The 13,348-nt window shown below is 45.6% G+C and overlaps 1 protein-coding gene across 1 annotated transcript in view; it reads left to right on the plus strand.

The window, feature by feature from the left end:
* Positions 1-13,348, plus strand: part of LOC105277020 (GAS2-like protein pickled eggs) — a 69,534-nt gene that overhangs the window by 24,740 nt on the left and 31,446 nt on the right. Inside the window, exon 3 of the mRNA XM_011335138.3 lies at positions 2,353-2,850. Coding sequence (XP_011333440.1) covers positions 2,353-2,850 — 498 coding nt within the window. The remainder of the gene's footprint in view (positions 1-2,352; positions 2,851-13,348) is intronic.

Consider the following 13,348-nt stretch of genomic DNA (forward strand, 5'->3'; position numbering starts at 1 on the left):
ACGAGTATCTCGCGTCAACTCTGTTTGAGCAGCATGGAGGTTCAACGAACTGTCATTAAAACGAGCATCCAGTTAGCTAGCGCAGTCGTTTGAGCAGATGTTCGTCAGAAAACGAGCACTGGGCAAACGGAAAGGGATCGTAAAGGAATCGTAAAGGGGTGAAGTAATCCCACCGCCAATGATACGTGTCATTACGAACGTTGATCGAATTCGGGGAGGAAGGCTTCCGTAAAGCAGTTGAAACGGAATTTTTGATTCATCAAATGATCAAACGATAAAACAATGATTCAGCAAATTTTGAAAAACCGAGGATTCTATTCTCGTTTACATTTAACGTCGTTCATCTCTATCGCGATGGGAACCGTGGCAGGCTGAATTTTTCCTCGCTCCGCGTCATCGCGCTTTCAAGTGTCCCCCGTTAATGTTTGACGTACTCGTACATACAAGGGCGCGCGCATCTCAAATCTCTCTCCAGCGACGCACTCATCTAAATCAATAGCGCGATATTGCATTAAGGTCTTTTTTTCCTGTCGGGGGGGAATGACGATCATCAGGTGCCATCTGCCATTTCAATGCTCGCGGTAAATCCAGGATTTCGATGCCGCGTCGAGTCCCCGCGATATCTAAATAACGTATGTGTGTGCACGCCATGTAAGTGGAGACGGAGGGTGTGGAAAGGGTGTTGAATAGCGCGGGATGAAATATCGCGTACGCGCATACTCCAGTCCGTCAGGAGGAATAAAATATCGACGTTCGCCATGAAATATATTGACGCACACGCGACCGTCGTAAATTGTAATTCAAGGCGCCGTAAATTCGCTGGCGGAATCATTAAACAAAGTACTCATAATTTCAACATGACTTAGACTCTCCATTACGAAATCCATTATGAACATTTTCCGAATCAAGAATATTATATTGGGTTGTTCGGAAAGTTATTTCGTTTTTTCAAGGAAAAATGAAAGGCGGTTTTTTCATATTTAGAAGAAATTTTATTCAGTGATGTATTGGCCATTTTGTTCCACTACCTTTCGCCATATTTCTGGCAACTTTAAGATTCCACGCTCATAGAAGTCCTTCTCCTTATTGACAAAAAATTGAAGCAAGTGATTTTTGACGCCTTCATTTGAATCGAAGTTTACATTGTTCAAAGCATTTTGTAGAGACCGGAACAAATGGTAATCGGATGGTGCCAGATCAGGAGAGTATGGTGAGTGTGGTAGCACATCCCATCCAAGCTGTAAAAGCTTCTGGCGAGTGACCAAACTTGTGTGTGGTCTGGCATTGTCGTGATGGAATACGACACCTTTCCTATTCGCCAATTCTGGTCGCTTCTGCTTGATGGCAGCATCCAATTCATCCAGCTGACGACAATACACTTTCGAATCAATCGTCTGGTTGCTTGGTAGTAGCTCGAAAAATACGATTCCCTTCCAATCCCACCATACAGAAAGCATGATCTTCTTTTGATGAATATCTGCCTTGGATGTCGATTGAGCAGGTTCAACTTGCCTGGACCATGATCGTTTTCGCTTAACATTGCTGTAAACAATCAATTTTTCATCTCCAGTTATGATTCGCTTCAAAAATGGTTCATTTTCTTCACGTTTCAACAATGAATCGCAGATGGTAATGCGTCGAATCGAGTCAATTTCCTTTAAATTGTGTGGAACCCAAATATCGAGCTTTGAAACGAATCCAAGGCGTTTCAAATGATCGTAAACGGTCGAATTCGATAAATTTAACTTTTCAGCAATTTCGCGTGTTGTTATGCGACGGTTTGCATCCACCAGAGCCTTTATTTTCCGTCATCAGCTTTAATTGGCCGACCTGAACGTGGTGCATCTTTCAAATCGAAATTTCCAGTACGAAATTTCGAAAACCAATTCTGATACTGACGTTCGCTCAATACATCTTCTCCGTACACGGCACACAATTTTTTTCTCGCTTGCACTGCATTTTTACCTTTTCGGTAATAAAAAAGCAAAATATTACGAAAATGCTCACTTTGATTTTCCATGTTTGATGTGATGCCAAACAAAACTTACTTGACAGATCGCAACACAATAAGATACTAAATGACGTCTGAAATGTCAGTTGTCAAAATATAAAACGAATTTGTCGCTTAGAGTAAGGTTAAGTATCGAGGAACGCGACTAACGACATCTCTTTGTGAAAAACGAAATTACTTTCCGAACAACCCAATAGTTTGAGATATAATACACTCTAGAGATTGTTATTAAAACGGAATATTCGAACCGCTTTCTCACCGCCTCGAACCACGTTCGCCACGCTAACTGATCGCGGCGCAGAGGATGCACCGACTAAAGAGCGATCCCTTTTTGCTTCCAGCATGCGAACAACGTGCGGAAATATGCGGCGGACTACGTTGCTCGGCGTCAGGCCCGCAAGATGCCGATGACACGCTCGATAACCTCCCTGGCGTTGCCGATGAGCCAGATGAGCGATGTGCCCTACCTGCCGAACGCCAAGGCCGGCACCTTCTTCGCCCGCGACAACGTCTCCAACTTCATCGACTGGTGCCGCAACAGCCTCAGCATCATCGAGTGCCTGCTCTTCGAGACCGAGGACCTGATAATGCGTAAGAACGAGCGGCACGTGATACTGTGCCTGCTGGAAGTGGCCCGTCGCGGCGCCAAGTTCGGCATGCTCGCGCCGATGCTCGTGCAGATGGAGAGGCAGATCGACCGCGAGATCGCCGCGGAGAACAAGGCGGCGAACGGCGCCGGCAACGAGGAGAGCGACGACGAATACGAGGAGGAGCCCTGCCTCATCTACGGGCCGCAGCCGCAGATCGTCACGAACGACCTCAAGACCCTCCATGAACTGGTGAGTGAGAAAATACGACTCCGTCACTCACGGGAGTGTTCTCCACGTGGAGAACGGCGCCTGTGTGCTCTTACGCTGATGGTCGAGCGGAAGTATGCGCGTGACACGAAAGATTAGACTTGAGAGTGGCAGACGAAGTGTCCGACTTGGTGAATCTGTCCTATTTAATTCCGAAGCTTCGCTGAATGAAATTTAAGGGTTCGTCGAGTATTTTCGTGTTCGGAATGCGGGGTAACAGCGTGTCCATGTCGTTCCTCGGGATTCCTCTTTGGCAGCTGGGAAGCGTCCGAGGGATTCACGCGGTGCTGAAGCCGATGGCTCGCCGATTAAACACCGAGGACGCGGAGCGCACTCCAATCGCGCGTTTCGTCGCGTATCATCGCCAACGGCGACGGCTAACGTGCCGCGGCTATGAAAATAACTCGCATCCCCCTGGTGCATCCGGGAGTATTTATGGCGGTCCCAAGCCGTCGACGTCGAGCCGTGAATATCGCGCGATCGGGAATAAAAGAGAGGCAACGTTGTGGCGCTTAAATTTAATGTGCTGCCGATAACTTTATTCGTTCGCTTTTTTCGAATACCACGACAAGGACGATGCTGCACTTTGTGTTCGCGACAAGGTGGCGAGGAATAATTAAGAGAAGCTATCTCAGTATCAATCGCTATTAATGTAACACTTATCATAATTAAAAATTCGGTATTAAATTATAATAACTTTATAATTTCGATATTAATTAAATTTGATTATTTTTATTGCTTGCAATGTATTTAAGAAATTTAAAAGTATTAATAAAAAATAAAAACTTGTCGCAAGTTTTTCGCAAGAATAAGTACGTCGAAATTTTCGTAATCTCTTTGGATTGCAAAACAGCTCGTTTTTCCGCCTTTCTCGCGCGGCTTTGTGCACGCGCGTGTTTGGCAGAGAAAGAGCCAAGTCGCTCCCATCGTATCGCAATATGCGCGCAACCTATCCGGAATTTTATCATCGGCCGATTATTATAAATTAGCGGGTAACGATCACGCGCGTGCACGACGCGGTAAATGTCCCGCCGCGTGCATGCGCGCGCGCGAGAATCGCGCTGACGGCTCGACGTCGCGATAACGCCGTTTCTTCACCGTGGCGTTAATTGCACTGCCGTTGGCAAAGAACGCGATGCAGAAGCCTGACACCTCCGATGATGGAAATGTAATATTCTCGATATTTCACGGACTCGCGTCGCGACGTACCGTATCTGCCTTTACGCTTCCGCAAACGACGTGACTCAAAGTGGAAACCCCCTGCGGAGAAAACTTCCGAGGAGCTTCAATCTTCTCTTCAGTAACGGCTTCGACTATTTATCGCGCCGCGCTAAGTAATAATTCGCAGTGTGTGAAAATGCGAGCGATATTTGCCGAATTCGAAGTCATTGCGACAATTTTTTATTTCTTATTAATATTCTCGAATTTCTTACATATATTGCAAGCAATAAGAATAATCAAATTTAATTAATATCGAAATTATAAAGTTATTATAATTTAGTACTGAATTTCTAATTTCGATGAACCTTACATTAATAACGATTGCTATTGAGATAGCCTCCCTTAATTATTCCTCGCCATCGCGATATTCGAGTCATTGCTCAGGCATGTCGTATTCCTCCAAACTATTTTCAGTATCGATTGCAAATCATCAAAGAGAGACTGACACATCACCCTCATGGTTAAATTATCCAATTATTATGTAATTATCTATTAACCCTATCGTTTCCTTACTACTTTTGCAATTGAAAGGCCGGTGGTGGTGCGGCATAACAATTTTGCCCGACTGTGGGACCAGCTGGCTGCTGGCTCGTATGGACTAAAAATGTCGGATTGGCCGACTCGCGCGTGTGTCTAACGGCGGCGATTGCCCGCGGCGATACGCGCGATCGGCATATACGTGTGTAAGCGAGGCTAAATCGCGGCATTTCACGAAGCAGAATAATTCCTCGCCCAGGGCTCACAGCCGCCGCCGCGGCCGATAACGTCGCGGCGCGCGTGTTGAAGCCGCGCGCAGGAATTCCAGGACGCTTTCCCGCGTGGAGCCGGGGCTCCGAACAGCTCGCTCGTTTGCCGTGTACACCTCGTGGAAGGTTTACGAGCGGCTTATCTTTCGGAGGAAAATTTCGACGTAATCGCAGAATGCTACGATAAATCCGCCTGTCACGATAAATCTCTGGTTCTTCGAGAAAACGCCCGTTCGTATCGCAATACTTGGTACCTACTCTAAAAAATGCATCCCGAGACGGACGCGCGATGCAGAGAATGATGCCGTTGCGCGATACGCTGCATTAAACTAACGACGTTTGTTAATATCCTAGTGCGCTGCAAATATTTCTTAATAAAAATAGAAATAAAAATTAATTAATAATTAATTAGAAGAAATTAATAATTAATTATTAATTTCTTAATAAGAAATAAAAATTTCTTAATCGGTCTTCTTTGAAGAGATAGAAATTGTTTATTGAGGTGCGGATTTATCTTGCAAGGAACAAAATTGGCATTTCTGAATCACGATTCAGTCATTTATTTTAATATATTTGATTACAATTTCTTACTTAATTAGTAAACTCGTATCGAGCGTATATCGCAATCAGCGTTTAGCGAAACACGGAAAGTGCAATAAAAAGTATCAGGTACGTGGAAGGATAACAGTTTCCAAGTTATGACTCGCGTCATAAACTAACAGTTTGCTCCAAGAAGCAAACAGCATTATGTCATTCCTGACATAATGATAACACACGGCATCATGCAACCGTCATCGATAGCGCGGATCTTGGAAGCGGGAAGTATCACGCAGCGACGGCGTCAATACTAGTAGGCTAGTATCGTAATATCTTTCTCTCTCATTAACACCCCTGGCAGACAGCGTAAATGCTACGAGGCCGTTAACGGTTGCTGCGTGTCGCATAGTGGCGCGGAGCGCGCGTACCGCCGTAAATCTCGCGGGAGCGTCATTAGGCCGGCGTGCGAGCGTATCGTGCCAAGCCGATTTTCGCGATCGGCCGCCGATATCGCCGGATAAATTTCACTTTGCGCCACGGGGAGGCCGAGGAGACCGCGCGCGCAGGGGCCCCTCAAGTAGTAATATACCGTGAAAGCGTTGCCCCCCCGATTCCAATAAAGCAGAGGCGAGCTGAAGCCGCTTTGTCGGCTCTCTGTAATTAGCGGGAATATTTACCGAGCTGCGAAAGTAGCGAAATGTGTCCAGGATCGGATGTAAATGTCCCGACATCGCCACTGAGTAAACGAACGAACTTCGTCTCGTAATGAAGTGCTTCCTTCGATCGCGAGACGTAATCTTTAGCTCCAGAGATTAGAAACACGCGTTATAAAATTAAAAAAAATATGAATGCAATAATCCGCGATTTCTCCCAAAAATTCGTGATAAATTCGTGATTCGTCTTAGATCTTAATTTCGATATTACTCGATCATCTTGGATGCTGCGAGGAGTCCAAGATGCTTTTGCAGCGCGCGTCGCGGATTCTGCTCGTTAGAGTCGGCCCTGGGAGATGCTGAATCGCGATTGAATCGGGACGACGATTACGCGTCGTGTCCTGTCACATGTCGGAGCGTTCAAAGCAGCACTCGCCGCTTTATTGATAATTAATCTAATCTCTCTTTACGCCGTGAGACACGGCGACGCAGGCGTGCATTCTCCGAAGCGTTCGCTGTTGCATTAAAGCCGTTCCTCGCGGCGCGATGGCGGCGATTCAAGGAGAGAAGAGAGGAGAACGAGCGGAGCAAGAACCGCGTTTCACGCCGGCCATCGATTGGATTCGCCGTTGTCGCGCGTGTTATCTTATCGCGGCCGTTACGACTTTGTTAGTCACGTTTGATATAAACAACCCTGAGATCGATTTGCCTAACCGCGCCCGAGATGCGATAATCGCGAGCAATTCTGCAACGGTTGGATAGCAGGAGCCTACCATGAGATAGTTGTACTACGAGATAGTGGTGCTTGCATCAATTTTTCAACGATAAACATAACTATTTGAATTGGGAAATTATTTATCTGCTGATAATAATCATTGATTAAACGACATCGGTAAGATAACGGAATCTAATATTATTCTCCGATAGTCACATGCAAACAAAATTGATAATTTCAATTTGTCTCTCTTATTTTCTCTATGCGATACATAGACAAGTTCCCTAGAAATCGGTAGAATATTCTTATTGATAATTACAACATTACTTTTGCTGTGCTTTTCTTTATCTTCCCACGGTCTAGACCTCCGCGCTCCTATCGATTTATGGAATTGAATTTGTGTCGTTGAGAATTGTCATTGCGTCATTTCCTGGCATCCCTCGCGAAACTGTTAAATCGTGACGGCGCATTTGCGGAACTTGGGCTCGTACGCTCACGGGTGATTTCCGTGATTCACAATGACTCGCCGGCGATGCGTTCCGCGTCCCAGCGCGGACCACGATAAGATAGCACGTTTAACAAGGCTGAATCTAATCGATAGCCGAGGTAAACTGTGCAGCTCTACCACGACGCGTGTGTACGGTTGCCGTAAATGGCGCAATGCGAAACCGCGCGCCGCGCGTCGTAGCCGCGAGCTTGTCCAGTTATCGCGGAAGCGGACCCGCAACGTACGGCGTTGCGTTTTTTTCGCAATTTATATGCAGTAATAGTTTTTATCTTGCGGAACAGTTACTCGTGTCGTTCGCGCGTCGCGAATTCGCCATTCGCCTCGCCTTAACGGCGCGATCGCGGCGCGTATCCTTGGTCTTCGTCGCCAAGATCCTCCGCAGGATTATTGTCAGCCGCAACGTCCACCTCGAATTATTCGCGTTTACGTATCGGAGGGACTCGAAGGCGGTCGTGAATTTGCAATTTCACGCACTCCCGTGCTGATTTATTAACTCCTATTCGCAGCGATAAATGTTCCTTCATTATTCCTTCATAAAGAAATGTGTTGGATCGTAACATATATCCTCTCGTTTTTTACCGTTTTTAATAATACGAATCGTAACACATATACGTTATTAAAAATAAACTAAACAAAAAATGGAACGAATATATGTTAATGCATTCCTAATATTTCCGGCTTGCTCCATGTAGCCCGGACCTTTAATTGCGGAGAACGAACGCGATAGATGAAAAGATTGTACAAGCCGCGGGATTTTCCAGCGCGTGCATGCAACGGCATCGTGCTGGTTATGCAAATGGATGCAGTTAAGAGAAAAGATTGCGCCGGGCCCGATATTTTGCGAGAACCATGGTGGACTCCACCGCAGGGGAAGTTACCGCCCGTGCCAGACAGTGCTTCGCCGCGCTCGCAAGCGCCGAAAGCTCGTATTGATCGCCGTTAGCCCATTTCGCATCGTTCAAGTTCAAGAGCAAGCCGGCGAAGGACGAGGTCCTTTTCCGACCGTGCATCGATCGTCACGTTTTTCTTAGCTTCTCCGAGTCTCTTTCTCGCTTGCATATGCCAGGGTTTCGCTCTATCAGGAAAGGAAGTTTCATTATCGAAGCAAGATATCGGTCGTTTTCGCTCGTCTTACTTGAATGTATTTACGTAGTGGCTCATTTCCGGCGATAAGCGATGTCTTTACGAAATCTCGAACGAAGACGTCCTCTCTTTACCGGAGAGTTAGGTTGGATCGGCGCCATTTTTGGCCTCCTTTCCGCTTCAGATTTTCACGTCTGTCGACGAAAGTTTTCATTATCATTTTCGATATTTTGAGATTCACGCTGAGATATTCGCATATTAATTCCTCTATTTATGGAAAGGAAACGACTCCTTATAGTTAAGACATATACAGGGTGAGGCACCTAAAACAGGCCACCTGAATATCTCGGCTGTTATTGGTGATAGAAAAAAATGTGTCAGACTAAACTTGCATGGTTTCGAGGGACACATAATTTGTTCTAAATAGTTTTTTATTAGGTGGACGTGTAGAGGTCATATGAAGGTCAACTTCGTTTTTTAAATGGTATGATATGTTTTTTTACGTACCATCTAGTAGAGCGTTTGAAGATGCGCACATTGATCTACGGGTCAAAATAATCATTCTAGGTCACTGAAGGCCAACTGCAAGAGAAAATAATTTACTTCATATTGCCTAGAGTTCTCTGCTATTGAAAATACCGTAAACTCAGAAATGAAAAAGTTCTAGCCCTTAGAAATTTTTTCTTTTCCCGCCAAGTTCTGAGTTGATGATATCATTATTTTTTATATTGCCTAGAGTTCTCTGCTATTGAAAATACCGTAAATTCAGAAATGAAAAAGTTCTAGCCATTAGAAATTTTTTCTTTCCCGCCAAGTTCTGAGTTGATGATATCATTATTGTTTATAGTGCCTAGAGTTCTCTGCTATTGAAAATACCGTAAACTCAGAAATGAAAAAGTTCTAGCACTTAGAAATTTTAGCCTTCAGTGACCTTGAATGATTTTGACCCGTAGATCAATGTGCGCATCTTCAAATGCTCTACTAGATGGTACGTAAAAAAACATATACCATTAAAAAAAACGAAGTTGACCTTCATATGACCTCTACGCGTCCACCTAATAAAAAATTATTTAGAACAAATTATGTGTCCCTCGAAACCATGCAAGTTTGGTCTGACACATTTTGTTCTATCACCAATAACAGCCGAGATATTCAGGTGGCCTGTTTTACAGGTGCCTCACCCTGTATAATTTTCTTGACATCTTGCGTATTTTATTTTTTCCAATTTTACGCGTTTTAGTTATCAACTTTTGGCTCAGAGTTTTCTTCTCTTCCATGATTTATAATGAGCGAAGATAGTACTGTTATACTTGTGTGTATTGTTTGTCGGATATCTTTACTAGGATTTACTTCTAGGATTAAGAGTTTTTATATCTTCTATCCATGTTGCCAGTGATAATAGATATTGTTATGTCCGCGATACGGTCTGTCATGGTCACGCGGTAACAATTCCATATTTGAGGCTCATCCTTCGGACGATACAGCATACGATAAAGCTAGCTAGTTTCCAATCATGTAGCGGTATTGATAGTGACGCGCGTATTTCGAAGAGATATGATTCAGTTGTGCTTATCTCCGATCCGACCAAAGTTACCGCTCATTCTATTATATATTTGCGCACACGTCACCCACGCTATTCGTGCAATCACTCACATTCAAAACTAGAAACGAAGCGGAATAATAACGGGAACATAGTGACACTTCAGAATGATAAATTTCAATGTCAATCCTAATTTCGTCGATTCCAGTTTCAACTTTATCATGTAAAGATCACATTGAATTGGAATTGACCATACAAGCATTCAATAATTTACAGTCAAATTGTTTCCACAAACAACTAACACGGAACTACTCGCTGAATATGACAAAAATTGTGTTAGTTAATCAAACGCCAAGCCCAGCGCATTTCCAACCGATTCTGCCTTTGTCATTCGAAATGCTTCACAATCGGCCTTCGATCGCCGCGCGATTTATTTACGATCCGAGTGGAAAGAGCGTATTTCTCCGAGAGAACGAGAGAGGAGTCCGCTCGCGCCTTCACGCAGGACCATAAATGGCGTTGGACTCTCCTCGAGTCTCCGTGTCAGTTATTACGTACAATTAGCCGGAGATGCCGACGAGAGGGAGGGTGCAAGGTCGCCTGCGGTCGGAGTCTTAGCTAATCACTGTTTGTCGAGCGCGAATTACACGGAGAGACGGATAAAGAGAGAAAGAGAGGCGGAGGGAGGTGAAGAATGGGTTAGAAATATAATACCGAGATCGACCGCACTTCTCGGGGGCCGGTCAGTAATTATACGTGGCTGCGCAACGCAGCTGAAGCTGGTCATTTCTATGGGATACCCGATATGCGCGAATCAGGGATACAAATAGAACGAGCGACTGCAGGTTGATCCGATCAGTTGACATTGGTTAGCAAACTGGTGCGCGTGACCTCCACGAAGGGGTGAGGCGACCCCGGGGGAATCATCAAGATCTCGATTCGCAAATACCAGATCGGGTTATCAACGTGGTGGTCACCGGGAACGTTTCAAAGCGGCGATTTTCGATCATCAAATTCGTTTTCTGTTTTAACACTCTTACCCGATTTATCTTAACATTTTATGGGGGATAATAATTTGTTTAGAGATAATCTGTATAATATAATAATACCTGATGGATGTATTTGCTTGTAATTAATTTTTTATTATTTTAATTTTGTATTATTTATTTTATTATCTATATAATTCTATATTATTGTTTAATACTTTTTTAAACACGCTCGCGCGGCTTTTTCGTAGCGAATGAATTTCTTATTAAATTATTTCCGGAGCAATTCCGGATGGATGAATCCTTTCACGGTCGTGCACATAGGTCACCTAAATTTAGACGAGAACCGCGTCCAATCGATACATCAGTAATCAAGCTGCGCACGGGGTGGAAATGAAAGATTTTGGGGTGCACAGCCCAGTAATTTTGCTTCGGTGGAAATCTTACGGGGGGTCGGCGAGACGTTGGCACTACGACTTATAGACTTCCGTCGCAGCACATGTAGGTTACGTCAATAAAGTGCATTTCAGGTGCTTCTAAATGTCAGTGATTACCCCGAAGCACTATGTCGATATTGGACGCATTGACCGGAAATCGTGAATTCCGTCAAATTGCACACGGAAATTGCGGAGGACGCGTAATTCAAGTGCCGAAATTATTTTCAGACGGCAAAACGTGAAAGTTGCGAGATATACATATTTCTGGTCGAATCTCTTCAGTTTCCGTAGATTGAATTATTTTTTTATATAGATCGACAAATCCTTTCATTAAAAATCAAACTTTTTACGTTTTGATCAGGAATTGAATTCGAATTTGACTTTCAGCCTTCATTTAACGCGACACAAGCAATTTAGATCTTTACTCGCGCGATATGCCAGCTCGAAATTACACAAGATTACGAAATTTACAAATCGCAAATTATAGACCAATTTTCTCAGGCTTCCTTTTATCATCATCAGTCTAATTGCATTCTCGCCTGAATGCAATGAGGTCGGCAAACTCTTTGAGCAACACAGACGAACGTGCGAGCAACATGCGATTCTCTGTACAAGGGCGTGACGCGTCGTTCTCCGCAAAGCGGATGGCACGATACCAGGCCTCGTCTTCGACGAACCATTCTTTCCGCCGGAAATGCTCTCGATCGTCGTAAGCCTTTGCGGAATCGCGTATCCGAGAATCGCGAAAATAAACCATCGGGGTCGGGGTGGCGAAAAAGCACGGCGCCGCCGCTGTCGCGGTGGATGGAACAGCTGAGAGCTCCGCGGGACGTTGTCTCTCGCGTATTGATTGCCGGGACGCCGGCGCGGCACGGCGTCTCGACGCCGTAAAAGCTGCGCCTTCAAAGCGCCGCTGAATCCCACGACTCCCCGGAATTCACCTGGCGCGTGTCTGCGTTGGTGGATAACGTCGTTCGAGCTGGAAAATGCCCGCGCGTTTCCCGCTTTTCCCGCGCGATGCGTTTACTCGCGTGCCCGCCGCGTTATCCTCTCTCGTTAGACTAATTGGTGCTCCAGGGTGTGTTCCAGAGACTCGTCGAGGAGTCCCTCGGGAGGCAAGAGGCACGGACGGTGCTCGGAGAGAAAGAGAGCACTCGTCTTCCTCGCGGTGTCGCGGATATTCGCGATCAGAACGTGGCAGTCGTTTACTCCTGCGGTCATAAACTCCTCGAGATTGATTATCGTCCTTCGTTGTCCCGTGCACCTCCTGACGGCAGTCTCGGAACGGAACTCGCCGCTTCTAAAGTGACTCGCGAGCGTTCGGTGCACTTTGCAGCCGAGTAATTCGATACGCGCCTTCGGCGACGACGCTGGCGCACTGCGGTATTTTTTGATTTACCGTCGACACGTCAGGAACAACCGCGCGGCTTGCCTCGCGCTTCCGTTCCAGAGAAAGAAAGAAAAAAGAAGGCGCGGTTACAACGGTAATGCGGTATCTCGAGAGGAGGAGCCGTAATTAGGATCGGTGTGCTGACAAATCGGCGCGATTATTAAAAGTCGCGCCGACACGGCGAAGCGGACCGCCCACGTAACGCAACGCAACGTTTTCTTTCCCGTTCGCAGTCGCCTTTCGAATTCTCCTTTTCTCTCGTTTTTTTTTCTGGTTTGTTTCTTTCTTTCTGCGCCGTTGCCGGTTGTGCAATCTCGTACGCGGTGGGGACACTTATTCGCCACGGCGATCGATTGATTATCGCGAAACGCGAGCGTGGGATGACGTTTCAGCGACGCTGAATTTATTGGCTGGATTATCTCGCGATCGCGCGACATTTTCGCGCTGGCTAGTTCGTTGCAATTGGAAAAGCGAACTTTGAAGAAAAACGACGTGTCCGACACGTCCAGGCACAACCGTTAATGTTACACGCTGACACGTCACGCACGACGACATTTCCCTGCGAGTGGACGGTACCGATTGCATCGTAAATTTCGTTACCGCCCGACAACGACGCCGATAGTGACACGCGTGTATACATTTCGAAAACGCACAGAATTTACGA

This window comes from Ooceraea biroi, chromosome 3 (genome assembly GCF_003672135.1).
Source record: "Ooceraea biroi isolate clonal line C1 chromosome 3, Obir_v5.4, whole genome shotgun sequence".
NCBI classification, from domain to species: domain Eukaryota; kingdom Metazoa; phylum Arthropoda; class Insecta; order Hymenoptera; family Formicidae; genus Ooceraea; species Ooceraea biroi.